Source organism: Nuphar pumila, chromosome 4 (genome assembly GCF_984573655.1).
Source record: "Nuphar pumila chromosome 4, dmNupPumi1.hap1.1, whole genome shotgun sequence".
In the NCBI taxonomy this organism is placed as follows: domain Eukaryota; kingdom Viridiplantae; phylum Streptophyta; class Magnoliopsida; order Nymphaeales; family Nymphaeaceae; genus Nuphar; species Nuphar pumila.
In genome coordinates, this window is record NC_143252.1 from 17,097,133 (window position 1) to 17,115,873 (window position 18,741).

Here is an 18,741-nt window from a genome sequence, read left to right on the forward strand (position 1 = left end):
GATTTATGCTATCCAAAACTGAAAATACGGTTTAGATCTATTTTGGATCTGGGTTGAAACTTTGATCTGTTTCGGTTATCGTAAACTTGTAGAATTTAAGGGTGGATGAACGTAAGTTCATAACATACAAGAAGGGAAATTATGTATTTTTAGTGAATTTAAAATAGAAATTTTAGAGCACTTTAAAACGTTTTCTATCATTGTGTATATGAGCAAGATTAGTTCAAGGTCCTTATTTGACCAGAAGAAGACAAACGAAGAACCTCTGAAAAATGAATTGAGATCAGGTGCAATGTCATTGCATATTTCAACTGTGCTGCTACCTACTCTCTGATATGTTGGGCCCCACAGCTGACAGGCTGTATCATCTCGAAGGTGGTGGGTGATTAGGTGTAGCAGCACACAAAAAGTGTGCAATCACATTGCACCAGATCCTCCCTCCTGAAAATTTGATATATTTCTTGTTGGTTCTGGATTCTGGAATGTGTTCTTTTTTTTTTTTTAATATTTAGGGCTGTCTGGATCATAATGACATATCGCGAGATTTATGAAAACGTAATAATATTGTAAGAAATTACCTGAAAGTTAAAAACGGTAATTTCTCGTGATATTTTCAAAATATCATGATTTTTTATGCAAAAACATAAATATCATGATTTAAACGCAATATTTACGTTTTAAATGGATATTTATCATGAAAAATCATGTGGTTTTAATTTTTAAATATTTCTATTTATATTTTCTTATAAAAACTAGTTTTTATATTTTAAATTAAATTTTTTTGCCGAGATTTTGCTGAAAAAATGTGAGATCTTAAAAAAAAAAATCAGAATCTTGCAAGTTTTTGACTGCCAAAAATGTGCGTTTTAAACTTTTATCACTATGGTCTGGATATGAACCCTGTGTGGAAATCACGTTAGTTACTGGTCACGAACCTAACAAACTTACGTTTTTGACTTGGGCAGTCTAGAAAACACAAAAGCAAATAGGAGAACCTAATATATTAGCTTTTATAAATTGTGCCATTCAACATCACGTATTAACTTTTTCTGTGTTGATGATTAGGTGGAACCAGATCTGGCCCCAATTTTTTAGTATGATATCAAGTTTGGACTCCGGTCTAATTGGACCCATCACAAGAGAAGCCATACCCAGATCTGATAAGAACTACATGAATCAGACCCAGGCCATACCTGGTAAAATAACATTTTTTATCATTTTTACATTGAAAATTTGTGGGTCTTAACCGGAACTTGGTTGGGCCCGGGTCTGGTATAAAATTTCACAAACTATACCTGTTTACATGTATTAATCGGACCTTCGGGTCCGAACCTAGGTCTTCTTATTTATCACCATACCCAGACCCTATAATAAGACCTTTGGGTCGGGACCTGGGTCTTCTTATTTATCACCATACCCAGACCCTATAGGGTTTGGTTTGGTTTGGTTTGGTTCGGGTCTGGGTAAACCCGACCCATTAACACCCCTATTCATGATGTTTGATTTTAAGGTATGTTCATCGTTTTGGATCAGTCTATAATCTAGTTGGATGGTCTGCTGGTTTAACCCAGGCTGACCATGAGCTTGAAGTTGGCACGTTACAAGAATGAGCCGACCTTGAACGCCCTTTGTTTTGTTTACCAGCCTGAGAGCTGCCTCAGTACATGATAGGCTTTTGATTTTAAAGTTTTTCTCTTTTCTACCAAGAGATATTTTTTTTAAATAATTAAAAAAAAGGTACAAAAACTAACAAATATTATCAATATCTTAAAAATAGTTGACCTTGATGAATTGCAATTCAAAAATTCCACTAGATCATTTTAGTTCATTTTTACGAAAACGGGTAAGCAGGGGGGTAGGCCCCCCTTCCATTATTATTCCAAAAAACCTATATACATCCCCAAAAATATATGCAAGCAAATGAATCTCTCTGAGTTTGGCCTATATTCTACTTAATCCATTTCTCTTTCAAATGCATCCACCATGGATTATTGTTGGATCCAAACATATTTAATTGGGCCCAAATGCTTGACAAGTGGGTTTGAGTCAAATGGGAAGGAGTTGTTACATAGGTAGGTTGGTTATGTAGGGTTTTGGTATAAATAGGTATCCAAGATAGGGCTAAAAGGTTTAGAAATAGGTATGAATCTGTTTGGTAAGGTTGAACCAATTTGGAATGTGAATTTTGGATAAGAGTTTGGGGTATTTTGGATAAAAAACAATGGTTTGGAATATGTTTCGGGATATATATGGATCCAAAACACAAGAACCAGTTGGTGGGGGCTTGAAACCAGTCCAAATAAACCAAGAACCAGTACAAAACAGGAATGAACTTGGTTCATTTTCACAAACCGATCTGCCAAATGGTTTTGAGGTCGTACTGCTTTGAGCACAAACCAGTTTGCACTCTTGTGCCATCGGGTTGCCGGGAAAGAGGGCCATGTTGGCGTTTCTTGCATCAACATACACAAAAAACGTACCTAAAAACGCCATAGAGTGTGCGTGGGGTGTTCGACATTCTTCTCATTTGGTCGACGCCCACGATGAGCCCAGGCCTTAGGTCAACGATGAAAAGGACCCTATACCATGTGAACTGAATGTGGAGTTTGGGTAAGCTTACAGCGAAACTCTCATCATCTTCGTAGCAGCCTACCCCCTTATATAATTGGAAAAGAGGCAGTTACGTACGTAACTTCCACCCATTATCTCCCCATTATGTGGCCCACTAATGGTATCAAACTGGGTCACCCTGTGGGTTGGACTCAAACCCATTATGTCCAACATTTTTTCACTTGACCCATTGACACCAAAAGTGCACTAAATCGAGGTTTATACCGTTATCTCGATTTAATTCTTTATGTGGGTTCACATGCTACCCTTTAGCACAAGGATAAATCATGAGAGTCGTGAAGATGAACACTCTTTTATGAAATATCATATTCTTATGTATTACACTATAATTCACTTTCAGTGCTTTAGCACATTTAAATTATCTTTATGAATAGGTTGGTCTCTTATTCTATTAGGTTCTTTAATATTGTTATTCTATTATTCTCTCTAACCCATATGAGAGATCATTTATGTAAAATCAATAATTTACAAAGTCATAGAGAATCAAATTCATATACACAAATGTGATCACATAATGTATTGTCATACATCAGAAGGAATAAAAAAAACCCATCCTCTTTACATGTTGAGAATACAATCTGAGTGTTAGCCCTTTAGTAAGGGGATCCGCGGTCATTTTCTTCATCCCAATTGTATCAATACATACTAGATGATTCTTAGTCATTTCTTTAATAACAAAAATATTTTAACTTCATGTGTCGACATGATATTGAGCTCTTGTTGTTATTTGAAAAGGACACGACTGATTCATTATCACAAAAGATATTTAGTGGTCTCTCAATAGAGTCCACAATACCAAGACCTAAAATAAAGTTTATAATCCATATGGGCTAAGATAAAATCTCGTATAAAATCAATAAATTTTATCCCAATAGATTTCAGAAATTCCTTCACTATCCTACGGTGAGAGATGTCACCTCAAATATTCTGAGCCGCTCATGATTGCAAAAAAAAATATGCTAAGAATATTCAAATAAAAACAAGCATATAAATCACATCTAATATAAATAGAGTCAAAATCTTATACCATGAGACCTCAACTAAATTTTGTACATACAATGGGATTGTAGCAAATAAATAAATAAATGAATGAATGAATAATATATATGTAATTATGTAAACAAACCTTTTTAAATTAACGTTAACATCATTCAACTTATTCAAAATTTTCAAGCATGACAAAAGCAATGACATTCTTGAAAACCATTTTTATTTTGAGTTACACAGGAAAAATTGCATTTAGGAGCCAATTGTTTGCCTCTGATTCTAAAAATATATCTCACGTATTTAAATTTCTCGATTGAGTCTATCTTGTTTTCTGAACTGTCAAACAAGAACTACCTTTATTATTACATATTAACTTAAGGTTAAATTATAAGTCAAATTACAAAAATAACCCTTCTAACCAAATGATTTAAGCCCTGTTAGTAACTGGAGAAGGAACTGTGGCATCTACAAATTCTGTGGAGTTGGTACTTCCTACATGCTTATTTGATAGCACCATCATAAATTCGGCCAGCACTTTGCAAATCTATTTTTAAAACGTTTAGGATGATGTGGATTTCATATTTCCTTCTCTAGCTATCTGTTTCCAAACATATTTTTAATATTCTGTTAGCTTCCAGTCCAACGATACGACAACATTTAAGAATATGATGCTTGAATGGTTGTAGTCATTGCTTCTCTTTGACTTAGCTTGTGCCGACCAACTTCACAAGGTGTTCAAGTTACGTCTGATGCATTGAGCTTGGTTGGGAAGTAGATTTATATATAGAAACAGTTTACTGAAGGTATTTAGAGGATTTTTCGTGGATAAAAAACATGCATATTTGCTCACACATTAGAGAAATGTGCATAATTGTTCCTTGTTACAGAGCTCCCATTTGAAAACACAGACGAAATACCTACATAAACAACCCTTTTGGGATCTGAGTTTTCTCATTTATATAATTATGGAAAATCCACTTCCTCTAGTCAAAAGGAAATGCAAGTAAGGTAGTGACTTCCCATGTCAAAGAGAGACAACATTCTCCTAATTCAAATGCATCTAGAAAAAAATGTTAGTAGTTTGGATCCGGATTGGATCTGGATCTATTTTTCATAATTAACAGTTATGGACTTTCAAATATGCGACATTTTGAATTAGAGATAAGCACTCATTTGAACGTGGGCTTATCCGTAACTGTTAATCAGTTACGGGGGAAAATCTTATAAATGAACATGCATGGTTGAGGGTTGTTTATCCGATTTTTTAAAGGCTTTTAAGAATCGATAATCAGAGAGGTTTTCATATACTGTTAGGGTCCCTGCTCTATTCTTATCATTTTGTGTTGTAACTCACCTAAGGCAGAGAAGAATCCAGAGGAAAAGGCTCCCCCGTTCCACACATTCAAACGCCCGGGCTTCATCATCGAGCAATGGCAGGGACATCAGGTATATGCTAATTTCCTTAATTCTGTATTTCTGATTTTGTTACAGAATACATGTATCATTGCTTAAGTTTTTTGGGTTTCACCTATGATGTATTATCCAAGAATTTTATTTTATCAAACTCTAAGGTCCAATAATTGGTATCAGAGCCATGTTATGGTCCTCTGGGCTTGTTCACCCATTTATGTATAAGGAAGAACAAAGATGAGTCTCAAAAATTTTGAGACTCAGTCTCTGCGCATAGCACGTCCTCTGTTTTTGTATTCTGTTATAATAGAAACAGAAAAACGAGCAAACTCAGAAAGATCAATTCTATTTTTGAAACAGAATCGGTTTTGGTTCTAACAAACTGAAGCAGTTTCTGGAAACCAAACCGGTCTGATACACGTTCCAATCCAGTTCTGGAAACTGTATCGGACCTGACCCGTTTTGGATCAAGTTGTAAACTGAATCGGGTCAAGGTTCTGAACCGCTTGGTTCAAGCCTTGGATCCAGACCCACATTGGGTTTGGGCTAGTCCCTTGTGACCGACATGACTCGTGTCGTGTCACTGTTTCTTTTTCGACATTTTTTTTGCTGGGACCGGATCTTTTCCCATCGATCGCTGGCAAACCCCCATTCTGTTCAAGGAGGGTTTTGCCGGAAAGGACAGGGGACATGTTTTGGGTGAAACCCAAACCCTCTTGGGAACCAGAGACGACATTTATCGGTGCCTAAGAGGGTTTGGGTCACCGTCGGGTGACAGAAGTTGTTTGGCTTGGGTCGGTGCTGGCCGAAAAAGCTCGTCGAAGCCCCAACAAAACTTCTAAAAGGCAACCCTTCTCTCTCTCTTTCCAGTTTTTTCAAAAGCATCTGGTGTGGAAGATGCTGACAAGCTCTACCTTAGGTTCCGCAGGCAGCGCCGCCATCTGTCCTGCCGGGGGCGTCGCTGTCTGGTTCGCTGGAGCCACTGACTGCCTCATTGGATGCTTCAGAACAAAGAGAGAGAGAGAGAGAAATTTTGAAGCGGCTAAAGTTTCAGAAAACATCATAGTGATGTTTAAATACTTGGGAAACCGGATCGGGTCTGGACCTGGGTCGCCTTGTTTCGGGATCCATATACCCGAAGTCTAGGAACACCGGGTATGTCTGTCCTGGACATAGTGTTCTAGAACAGACAGTACGTTCCAGACATCGGGAACATCTATCCCAGACACCCAGTGTGACTATCCCGAAACATGGTGTTTTGGAACAGATAGAATGTTCAGAACAGTTGTCCCATAATAGATTCGTTCTGTCTGAACAGAATGGTCTATTCTGGAACAGACAGAACGATCTGGAACAAACCGTATCGGTTCATATGGCTTCTGAGACCGATACAGGGCATTTCAAGATCGGTTCTGAGTGAATTTAAACCGGTTCCTAGGGTTTTTAAGTCGGTTCTCTCACTTGGCATAACTGGTTTTTCATTTTGAAATTGTTTTGAGGGTGTTTCTTTTATGATTTATTAGGTTTTGAACCAATACATTTATTTCTGGGATTGTTCATCATGTTTTTGGACTGGTTCATGGGTTCTAGGGCCAACATACATGTTTTAGAGCATGCATAACATGTTTATGAGGCATTTTAAGCATATTTAGTTATATTACTGATTCATTATGTTTCAGAGTCATTTTTAATGCTTATATACATGCTTCTATTGATGTTATGCTTGCTCATGCATATATATATATATATATATATATATATATATATATATATATATATATATATATATATACATTTATGAGTGCATGAAGATATGTGTAGTGTTGCCTTTTAGTATGCATGATTGTTTAAGCATTCACATCAATGTTGATATATGGATTAACATGGAATTTGCATTTGTATGTATCTGCTTTCACTAAAGTGAACTGATTTATATTTTTTGCAAATGTCTAGTTAGAAATTTGTTAACATTGAAATTGTATTAGCCTCATAGAAATAATGTGTCATCCAAAGATGATATTATTATGTTCAGAGGCTAGTAGGATAAAATGAAGAAAGTGTCTCCCAACACATGAGATGTGAAGTACCCAAAGATACTATGTTGATTGTCTCTGGGTACATATTTCCTCAGTTTTATCGAGTAGTGGGAGGCGAAGTGCATTCATGTATTATGGGTACCCACCAAAGTGGTACCATAATGACCCCTGACACTTGCTTAGGAAAGAGTAAATAATTAAGGGACTTATTCATGTATTTATCTTTCCATTTACTTGTCTCATTATGTGCAATAATATAGTCTTTTGTCAATACAATGCCTAATACAGTTTTTGGCTCATCTAGTATCCCTTTTGTAACACCTCAAATGCAAGAGATTTTCACAACGAAAATGAAAAAAGGAAGGAAACCCACAACATAAAAAATGTGTAATAGTTTCTCACCTTTGAAACGTGTGATCATAAAGGGGGGTTCCTTGTTCGTACAAAGAGTAGAGAGGAGTCCGGTTTTGTACCCACCCCTACTCTAAGACGTAGAGGAGGAAGAGGGTGTATCCACGATTTTTAGGAGAGAGAATAGTGTGTGAGAGAGAAGAGAGAAAGAGTGTCTCAAAAAAATAAAACACTATTCACCTCTTCTCTCAAAAGTGGCCCCTTATAAAAGCTAGGGTTTCAAAACGTGTGGTGGGGATTCATTCTCCAAAATGGAGGGTGGAGATGGTGCTCACGCCCTTCTAGGGTGTGTCACTACCGAAATTTCTCAAGTGGCCCTCATCTATGGCCAATTAAAACATAACATTTGAATTGGTTTTAAAAATCTTTCAAAACTGACACCGCCCAGTTTGGTGGACTTTATCCTAAATCTTTGGCTTTATTACATGGCTGCCACTAGTCTCCTTCCTGCGAGCCAAGGTGCGCCCACTTGTGGCCACCTTGTTGACATGGGTTGCACCTTGAGTGCTCCCAATACGCGACACTAAACTCAATCCTTCCGATATTTTTTGTGAATGTTTCTCTCAAAAAGACATTAGAGATTACTCCCAAATCAAGCGTTAAAATTTCACAAATGTCTTCTCGTGAGTGGAAGGTTAGAAATTGCCTTCTGAGTCCTATATTTACAAGTTTTGACTAACTCGAACGATAACAATCACTTGTAATAAGCTTTTATCAAAACTTCTTTAAAATTTTATGGATCTTACACATTTTCTAGATGGTTCTAACTTCTCAAAATGGAAAGAAATAATTTTATTTAGTTTAGGGTACATGGATTTAGACCTAGCCCTCAAAAAGGAAGAACCTGCTGAATTAACACTTACTAGCACTCTGGAACAAAAATCCAATTTTGAGAAGTGGGAGTGTTCTAACTGCCTCAGTCTGCTTTTATTGCAATCTAGGGTGGATAAGAACATAAGGAATGTCATTCCCACATGTAAGACTATAAAGGATTTTTTGGCTACTATAGAGGCACAGTTCGTGAGTTTCAACAAGGCTAGGGCCAGTACCCTTATGTTTAAGTTAACATCTATGAGATATATGAATAAGGCTAACATCCGACAACACATACTAGAGATGAGGATCATAGTCATGCAGCTTAATGACATGAAGCTGACTATCTCAGACTCCTTCCTTGTCCAACTCATTATGACATCATTGCCAGCTGAGTACGATCCTTTTAAAATCTCCTACAATACACATAATAACAAATGGACTTTTAATGATCTCATGTCCAAGTGTGTCGAGAAAGATGAGAGGTTGAAGGGTGAGAGTGTGCATAGTGAATATATGGCTTCTCATAAGGTTCAGCAAAAGAGTGGACCGAAAAAGAAATCTTTTAAGAAGAAGCCCAAGAAAAAGTCAGCCTCCCTGTCCAACCAAGCACCTGCTAAGTTTGATGTTCCTGCAGTAAAGTGTTTCTTCTGCAAAAAGAAGGGACATAAGAAAGCAGAGTGCGTAAAGTACCAGTTCTAGTTGAGAAAGAAAGATAACTTGTCATTTATTTCTCATGAATGTAATTTGATTGATGTTTCAATTAATAGTTGGTGGATTGATTCATGTGCCACTGTGCACATTGCCAATTTTCTGCAGGCATTTCTGAACAAGAGGGAACCAACAAGTCATGAATGCAACATCTTCTCCGGAAATAAGATGCGGTCTCATGTGAAGGCTGTTGGGGCTTGCAGAATAATATTAGATAGTGGTTTCATTTTGGATTTGGTAGATACTTTTTATGTTTCATCCTATAGCAAGAACCTTATTTCTGTATCAAGACTTGATACATTTGGATATTGTATGAAATTTGAACAGTACAAATTATATATCAATAAAGATAATGTCCTAATTGGTTCTGCATTATTATGTGATGGATTGTATCGTCTAGAAACCCAAATTCATATCCAAAAAACTCTTAATACTAATCAAGTAATTAACAATAAGCGTAACCTGATAAATGATCAATCCTATCTTCTTTGGCATCATCGTTTAGGATACATCTCGAAAGAGAGTCCAATGGCTTATGAAAGAAGAGATCTTGAAATCCTTAGATTTTACAGATAATGAACTGTGTTTGGACTGCATCAAGGCTAAGCAAACAATCACATATAAGAAAAATGCCAAAAGAAGTGATAAATTATTGAAAATCTTTCATACCGACGTATGTGGACCGTTTACCCTATGTTTTATGGGCCAAAAGTATTTTGTTACCTTTATTAACAATTATTCCAGGTTTATGTATTTGTACCACCTATTTAAAAAATCTGAGGTCTATCAAGTTTTTAAAGACTTCAAGAAAGAGGTAGAAAAATAAATAGGGAGAATAATCAAAATTGTTAGATCCGATAAAGGTGGAGAATACTATGAGAGATTGACTGATATGGGACAACAAGAATGACCATTAGCTCGATTTCTGAAGGAAGACGACATTGTCCCTCAATACATCATGCCTGATAGTGCATATCAGAATGGTGTAGCCGAAAGGCGAAATCGAACACTTAAGGAAATGGTCTGAGAAATGTTGAATTATTCAACATTACCTGTAACCTTGTGGGGTGAAGCCTTAAGGACAACCGTGCATATTTTGAACAAGGTTCCTACAAAAATCATTTCAAAAACTCCTTTTGAGTTATGAACAAGTAGAAAGCCTTTCCTTACTTACATGCACATATGGGGTTGTTCTGCAAAGGCTAAACTTTATAACCCCCACATAAAGGCTTTTGACCATAGAACAACCAATGGTTTCTTTATTGGTTATTCAGAAAGGTCAAAGGGATATAGGTTTTATTGTCCGTCCCATACACCACATATAGTAGAAACGAATAAGGCAAGATTTCTAGAAAACGATTCTGTTGAGAAAGATGCATTACAAAACCTTAATTTTGAGGAATCTCAGGATAAGGATAATACCCCTGAGATAGATCATAGATTGCCTATCATTTTTCAACCAAGTGTTGAACCCACATGTGATGCACCCACTACAGAAGAACCATATGGAGATCCACTAGAGTTAGAAGATCTGCTTTTCATCCAGATTACGTGGTGTATTTACAGGAGCCTGTAAATCTCATAGATGATGATCCAACAACATTTATGGAAGCTGTTGAAAGTAAGCAATCCTCACTTTGGATTGAGGCCATGAAAGAAGAGATAGACTCTATGGCAAAAAACAAAACGTTGAACCTTGTTACATTACCTAGGGGAGTCAAACCCGTTGGGTGTAAATGGATCTTTAAGACCAAAAGGGACTCCAAAGGTAATGTTGATAAATATAAAGTAAGGCTTGTTGCAAAAGGATTTACCCAAATGAAAGACATTAACTATAGTGAGACATTTTTGCTTGACTCCACTAAAGAGTCGATACGGATTGTACTTGCCCTAGTAGATCATTTAGATTTAGAGCTACACCAAATGGATGTAAAAACAACTTTCCTAAATGGTGAACTTGATGATGAAGTTTATATGGATCAACCTCAAGGTTTCTCTAAAGGTGAGTTTGAACATTTAGTTTGCAAGTTAAATAAGTCATTATATAAACTTAAACATACCTCCCGCCAATGGTACATCAAATTTACTGAAGTCGTCCATTTTTTGGATTGGATCTAGATCCATTTTCCATAACTAACAGTTATGGGCTTTCAAATATGTGATGTTTTGAATTAGAGATAAGCCCTCATTTGAACGTGGGCTTATCTGTAACTGTTGATCAGTTACCGGGGAAAATCTTATAAATAAACATGCATGGTTGAGGGTTGTTCATTCAATTTTCTAAAGGCTTTCAAGAATCGGTAATCAGAGAGGTTTTTATATACGATTAGGGTCCTTGCTCTATTCTTCTCATTTTGTGTTGTGACTCACCTAAGGCAGAGAAGAATATAGAAGAAAATACTCTCCCATTCCACACATTCAGACGCCCAGACTTCATCATCGAGCAATGGATGCATGTATCGTTGCTTAAGTTTTCTGGGTTTCACCTATGATGTATTATCCAAGAATTTTATTTTATCAGAACCCTAAGGTCCAACAAAAAAGGGTTCAACACTTCAGCTTACTTAGATCCAAAAAGCTTAGTAAAATATTCAAGAGTCTTGCTTACCACTTCCTGTTATGGATGCCAAGTATTAACTTATTCAAAATTAAGCATAGGTTGGTATACCTTTTTAACACCCACAAGCTTTAAACTTTTGCATTAGTTGTCAATTGCAATCACCAAGTTCAACAAGTCATCAAGTTTCGGTTGAGAAATTGACATGATATGAAGAAGAAAAAACTCTTTTGCATATTTACTTTCTTTATTGAACGTACTATCATCCATAACTTTCAATTGATCCTGTGTCAAACCTTTAAAGTTGTAATCCATGCCATTAAAATGAAACATCATAAACATTTTCTTGAATTGTACCAAGTGTTTCCAACCACATAGCCCCAAGAACCACATCACCGCCCCCCTAATGACCGCACATAAAAGTCTAAGCAAATGGATAAATACTAAACTATCAAAGAAACTTGATAACAAGTACCATTACTTTGAATTTGCTCACCACTGGCAACCATGACCTGAAAAGGATTATCTTTATTAACATGTAGCCCCACCTTCTTGGCTACCTGGGGATCTAAAAAATTATGAGTGCTCCCTGAATCAATCAAAATGATAATTGGAAGGCCTTGTAAGGTTACCAAAACTCTCATGGTTCAGTCTCATCATCAGAACTATTATCAGGGCAATCAAGGATGATTTGGATGATGGCAAGAGATTTGCATCTGTGTTCTATTCCATTTCTCACCACATTTGAAACAAAGTCCTTTTTTCAAACGCTCATCATGTTCGGTTTGTGATAACTATTTGATAGGAGGAGCTTGTGTTGAAGGAATAGGAAGGAAAGGTTTTGTTCACGTTAATAAAACATAACATATGAATTTGAATTAAGTTGTAATCTACACCCAAACCCATATGCTATATTTTTTACTTAATATATGGGTTTGGATTTTCATTAAATCCACACACACACACACACACACACACACACACACACACACATATATATATATATATATATATATATATATACACACGTGCACGAAAGAGTATAGGTGTCCCACAATACTTTTTTTTTCAAAAAACAGTCTTTAACAATTTTCGACCCCCTTTAGAGAGAAAAAAACACAAAAAAAAGTCTGCAAAACCTACTCTCTCTCTCTCTCTCTATATATATATATATAGTGGTAGCTGCACAACTACCTATGCAATTGCGCTGGCCGTCCATCACGGGCTTGATGGATGACGAGCACAAAAACGCAAAAAAAACACTTTTAGCACTTGACCACATCTAAAGGTCCCAGCGGAAATTAGGGCCTTTAGCAACAGTAAAAAATGCCACTAAAAGGGCAAAAACACGCAAATGGCACATGTTTGTCCCTTTTTTTGCACTTTTTTTTGTGTTGCTCGGATACCACTCAATATATATATATATATATATATATATAGACACGCACACACACACACACACTCTGGTACCCACGCTTTTAAAAATTGTGGGATTGTACTCTCATGCTTGTACCTGTACCAAAACCGATGCCCCTACTCATGTGACATTGGCTCGGCTCCTTCAGCTTGTGAAACAGGTTATATGTCCCCCCCCTCCCCCAAGATGGCCGTTAGCTACATCACATGTTTGGGGGTCCCAATGAGTGCCATGTATGTAAACATGTGTGGCTCGTATCCCCATGTTTGTCAGCATCAGTTAGCATCGGAGTCCGGTGTAGTTGCAAAGACTTAAGTACCCTTTCCTCCATTGGTGCCATAAAAATGACGATTCTAGAAAAGGAGTTGTTGCAAAGACTTAAGTACTCCGAAGATGATTATTTAAGATCTAGTCCCTGCACTACAGGATTATCCGAGAAAGGAATCCCTCCTGAAGAAGGCCATGAACATCATCCCTCGCTCTCTCTCTCTCCCTTCCCTTTCTGCCTCTGTACACATCCAACAGATGATCCTACACTGCTTCATCAAGCACCGACTGACATGCACAATTATTGTAGCATGGTTCAACTTGATGAGTTATGGAGCCTGATTCAGAGTTTTTGCCCTTAGAGGAGGGGGGGGGGGGTCCAAGGGCTCCCCCGGTGTGGGTCCCACTGCGCGGTCAGCGGCGGGGGGTCCAGGGGTGCCGCGCCCCCTAGAACAAATATTTTTTTTTGGCTTGTATAAATTCTTTCTTTTCTTTCCCTCTTGTAACTGTCGAAAAAAAACAATAAAGTGTTTTGTTTGATTGTGACACTCATATGTTTCCTTCGATTGTTTCTTGCTGGAGGTTTTTATACCACTCTTTCCCATGATTTTCTGTTTTTTTTTTATATGCGATTTTCGTAAATCTCTACTCGATTTAACGATTTTTCATTTTTTTGCTACATAATTTTCGTAAATCGTTACTTGATTTAGCGATTTGCCATTTTTTTGCTATGCGATTTTCGTAAATCGCTACTCGATATAGCGATTTACGAAATTTGCATAGCGATTTGTCATTTTTTTCGCTACGTGATTTTCATAAATTGCTACTCGATTTTGCGATTTGCCAATTTTTTTACGCTACGTGATTTTTGTAAGTCACTACTGTGTGTAAATCGTAAATCACGATGCCGAACACTGCCCCCTTGAGCACGATCTTCATCGTGATCAGGCTGTAGTCGCCAGCCGTCCCGATGGCAATTTTGAGGTTCGTAATGGAGAAGCCGGAGATGAACGTGCTATTCCTGATGCTCGTGTTGAGCAGTATCAGGGTGGCCTGAAAGGCATAACCCTGATTAAAAGTATTGTCGACGTAGGGGTAGACAAATTATACTTTAAAAGACTATCTTGTAGGTGTACTGGAGGAAGAATCCGTTGTAGGTGTCTCTCGAAGGCGGCAGAGGGGCCACCACAGTCAGTTGTCCGCTGGACGAGAGCAACATTCCAATCACTGTAGTAGAAAGAGGATGACAATCACCATCAGATCACTGTTTTTTTGCCTTAATTTCTTCTCTAGGGAGAGAGAGTTTTACAGTATTTCACATAGAAGGAAGAAGAAGATGACGATGAAAAAGTCAAACAAAATAGAAAGAGAGAGTGCTTCAGGTTCATTTAGCTATTTAGACTTTGAAGAGTCAATATCATCCTCAACTTTTTGGATGAAAAATATTTTTGTCCTTTTTTGAATCATTGTTTTTTTTTTGAATGAAGACATTTTGTTGATAATTTTCTTGAACCATCGATTCATGACAAGAATAGCTAAAAAGGGTACTTAAGTCTTTGCAATAGCATGCCCCACGTGCTTAAATACTTGCCTCTCATTCGGACCCCGAACACGCACTGTGGCATTCAGTGCGTCTTTGGGGGAGAACACACGCCACCCTCTCGGCTCGTTTGCGAGGAGAGAGGGTGAAAGACGTGAAGATACCGTAAATTTTGATTTTCGATTTAACACGGTTAGTGATAAAAGAAAATTTGACGGACATTTATTTTGGAAGTTACCATTTACCAACATACCGTTTATCGCCTGGTAGAGTGGTAGACGGCCAAAGCCAAGTAGCCACCTTGGGTCAACGGGTGACGCCAATTCCATCGACAAACCGCCTTCCCAAACGCAATCCGATTCTAAGGGGACACACCCGACGTCTTTTTTCTCTGTATTCATTCGCTTTCCCTTTGATAACTCGGAGTTTCCGCACACTTCCTACTCCTACCCCTCTCTCTGCCAATGTCTGCCCTCTTCACACGCCCCACTTCTCTCGCTCGAGCAGTGAAATCGAGAAATAGGTTGTTGGTGAAGCCGTTCCTCGCAGGTGGAAGCCCCAAGAAGTCGTCATTGTATGATGCATTCCTGAGGAATCCAGTCAGGATTGACAGGAGATGCATTCTCACGGGTTTCTGGCCTAAAACTGTCATGGAATGGCAGGATTGCAGGTACCCACGCTCATTTCTTGGTTTTCTTGCATACCCATTTATTTTTTCCTTCGTTTTTTTTTTTTTAAAATTTTCCATCTTGTCGTGTGAGAGTTTCATGAGGGCCAGTGCGTTTCGTGATCAATTTGTAGGTTTTGGGGTTTATTTTCTTAGTCTGATTATGCTGGCATACTTGAATCTTCAAGGAACCGCACTAGGGAAACCGATCCGTTCGTCAGCAATCGAAGATATTTGTATGCTATTGTAGAGGTGCACTAAAATTGTGTCATTTAGTGTGTTGAAACCTTGAGTTCTGAATGTATTTGATGAAATTTTATTTTCCAATAAATGTGGGACTTGAGTTTAATGTTAGTTTTTTTTTCTAGAAATGGATTACATGTAATATGGGTTTATCTGATTGAGAAGGATTGTGGTTTTTGGGCACGTCAGAAATTGGAGTTGAACTGCCTCTCGGTTGTTAGGATTGGACTTGGACCCATTTTGTAGATTTAATCAAGCTCGTTGTTTTTTATAAGATGTAAGAAACTCTATGTTCATTTCTTAGAACTTGTTTTGGGCATTACGTCCAGAAAGTATTAGAAAATTAATTACTTTAGGATTTTGGAGCCCAAAAGTATGACCTTTAGGTGAATGGTTACGAACCAATTAACCAAAAGTTTTAGGCACCAAATTTTAGTTGCTCGTTTCTATTTCTATTTAATTTACTTTTGTTTAAAATAAGAAGGAATATATGATAATGGAGAACATTTAAACAATAAAGAAAGAGGGAAGTGAGGAAGCACTATTGGATCATGGATGATGTTCATGTCTCACTTTTTTTAGTTTTCCTTTTCCCTTTTTAAGCTTTGGAGTTTTGCGCCGCGGTGTGACGACCATAGGTATGGCAGGCTGAGCCAGCACGGCCAGGTCTTCATGTCGGGTGAGGTCGGGTTATAATTCAAAAAAATGTTAAGAGTTGGAACTTTGTACATATTAGAGTTTTCATTCGGTTTCTTGACAAAAAAACAATAAGGTGTGGTAGTTTCTATTCGTTCTTTATAGTGGAGCTGGAGGATACCTGAGACTTGCCTGCTAGACTGAAACAAGTTTACATTCAACCATCACAGTTAATTTCAGTTACACTAATTCTGTGTATTAATTTCTTTCTCTTAGACCTTGTATTTACAATAGCTTGTAACAACGGTTCCAAATTGTCACGGATCCAAGAGTGAATCTTTACACATTCATTTGTAGTATGCATCTTTGTCCATTTCCATTTGTTATATATATATATATATATATATATATATATATATATATATATATATATATATATATATATATATATATATATATATATATATATATAAGCTTTGTCTCCATGAAATTTTCAGTAAATTATGATACTATGAGTACGAGGGACTTATCTGTGACCTTTTATTTGTAAAATCTAAGAAATAAACATCTGGCTATAGTTGACTGCCCATTTCCTTTGAAGGATACCTATAACTGCATCAACATTTATGCAGGGCTATGGTGGAAGTTGATGTTCCTTGTTCAGTAGCCTATGACTTTTATTCTGATCGTGAAGCCTTTCCCCGTTGGATGCCAATGATATCATCTGTAAAGGTGCTTAGATGTTTGATTGTAGAATTATTTCTTCATAAGCACCTGCTTATCTTGTTTCAGTTAAAATGGCTCAATTTTTTCAATTAGTCAGTAGGTTAAATTTCTATGTATCATATTAGGAATATGCTAGCAATACCAGCAGTTTTCTTATTTGTCTATGTCCATGAGGTGATCCATGTTCCTTATTTCTAATAAAATCTCCAAAATGTCATGGTTTTGAAGCCAGAAACATTGTATTGTCCTAGATTTTGTCGTGTTTTGTCTATCCAGTTTTAGACAATTCCCTTGATGTATTTTATGACATGATGTATCTAGTACTAATGCTGATGATACTATCGGATTTTTTGTTTGAGATATTTTATGATGTAGACAGATTCATTGTTCTTCAGAGGCAATGGTTCCTCGTGGTTCTTTCCTGACTAATAAAATTGTTTTATTCAATGTTTATAATTCTTATGGAATGAATTAAAGTGTCTTTCCTTCAAAACATTATCCTAGCTTTCTGCAACAAGACTAGGTCTTAACATGTCTAATGTATTTGTCATATCTGTGCTTTATTCTAAATACTGATTGAACAGGCATAGCGTATTTCTTGTAGAACAAATATGGCCCTCATAAGCATGTGGAACTGTAGAGCAGAATATCCATCAAGCTGTATACATTGGCAAAATGTTTGTGTTCTGTCCATGTCAAATTGTAGAATGTTCATAAATTGGCTGGTGTAACGGTTCTGAGTTTATGGTGATTTGGTTCATTTGCAGTGGGTACAAAGGGTTGGAGTGATTCCATTGATTCAATTACAATACTGCAATGCAGTAGTTTATTATGGACAATCTGCATTTTTGCTTATAAATTTGTTTGCAACTTATTTGTAGGTAGGACTCCCAAGTAATAGGTTGTAGATTACTGTAAGTAGCATCTAGTTACTGTATTGCCAGGTTGGACTTTATTGTAGAACTGGAATCAAGAGTAAGTTTTTCTGAGAAATGAAGGCTTATTCTTTTTAATGCACATCCAAAATGCTCCTTTCAAGGAAACCATGATGAACTCTATGAATTTTTGCCAGCAAGGAAATCTCTGTGAAGAAGTCTAGTTCAAGTCAACAATTGGATATGAAACTACTCTAGAAAAAATGGGAATATTTAACTACATAATATCAATATCAACTTCCATTTATATTAATTGACACTAAATTGCACTAGAGGTTTCTTAATTTTGGAATGCTGACATGGAATAGTAAGGTTATTTTTGGACAAGTACTACATTTATATACTAGCCTTCATGTATCCATAAGAAAAGCACTACAAAGTTGATTTTCTCATTGATGTCAGGCATTTCATTAAGTGCATTATTGAAAGTAAAGCGCTCGACTATAAACATCCTATCACCTGTAGATCTCGGGTTTCTTATTGAAAGTAAAGTGCTTGGAGCTATGTCACATGGGTGCGGGTGTGCGATAGGGGAAAAATGTATATATATATATATAAGGGGGGTCCGGGGGTTCCCCCCAGCACGGGTCCCGCATCCATGATTGCTCATTAGCGATTAGAAGGTTACCAAACATATTTCTAAATGTTGGGATTTGACTACCTATCATATGGGTGCCAATGAATTCAATGATTTCATAGACTTAGCAGGACTGATAGAGATTGATTATGGGTCTTCCTGTTTTACTTGGCATAA

At 37.0% G+C, this 18,741-nt stretch overlaps 1 protein-coding gene across 2 annotated transcripts in view; it reads left to right on the top strand.

The window, feature by feature from the left end:
- The first annotated feature begins 15,144 nt into the window (after positions 1–15,144).
- LOC149839526 (uncharacterized) overlaps positions 15,145–18,741 on the top strand; it is a 48,256-nt gene continuing 44,659 nt past the window's right edge. Inside the window, exons 1-2 of one of the 2 annotated variants that reach the window (XM_090002597.1) lie at positions 15,145–15,450; positions 16,959–17,058. In XM_090002597.1, coding sequence (XP_089858723.1) covers positions 15,245–15,450; positions 16,959–17,058 — 306 coding nt within the window. In that variant the 5' untranslated portion in view covers positions 15,145–15,244. The remainder of the gene's footprint in view (positions 15,451–16,958; positions 17,059–18,741) is intronic. The other variant, XM_090002596.1, reaches the window with a different exon arrangement.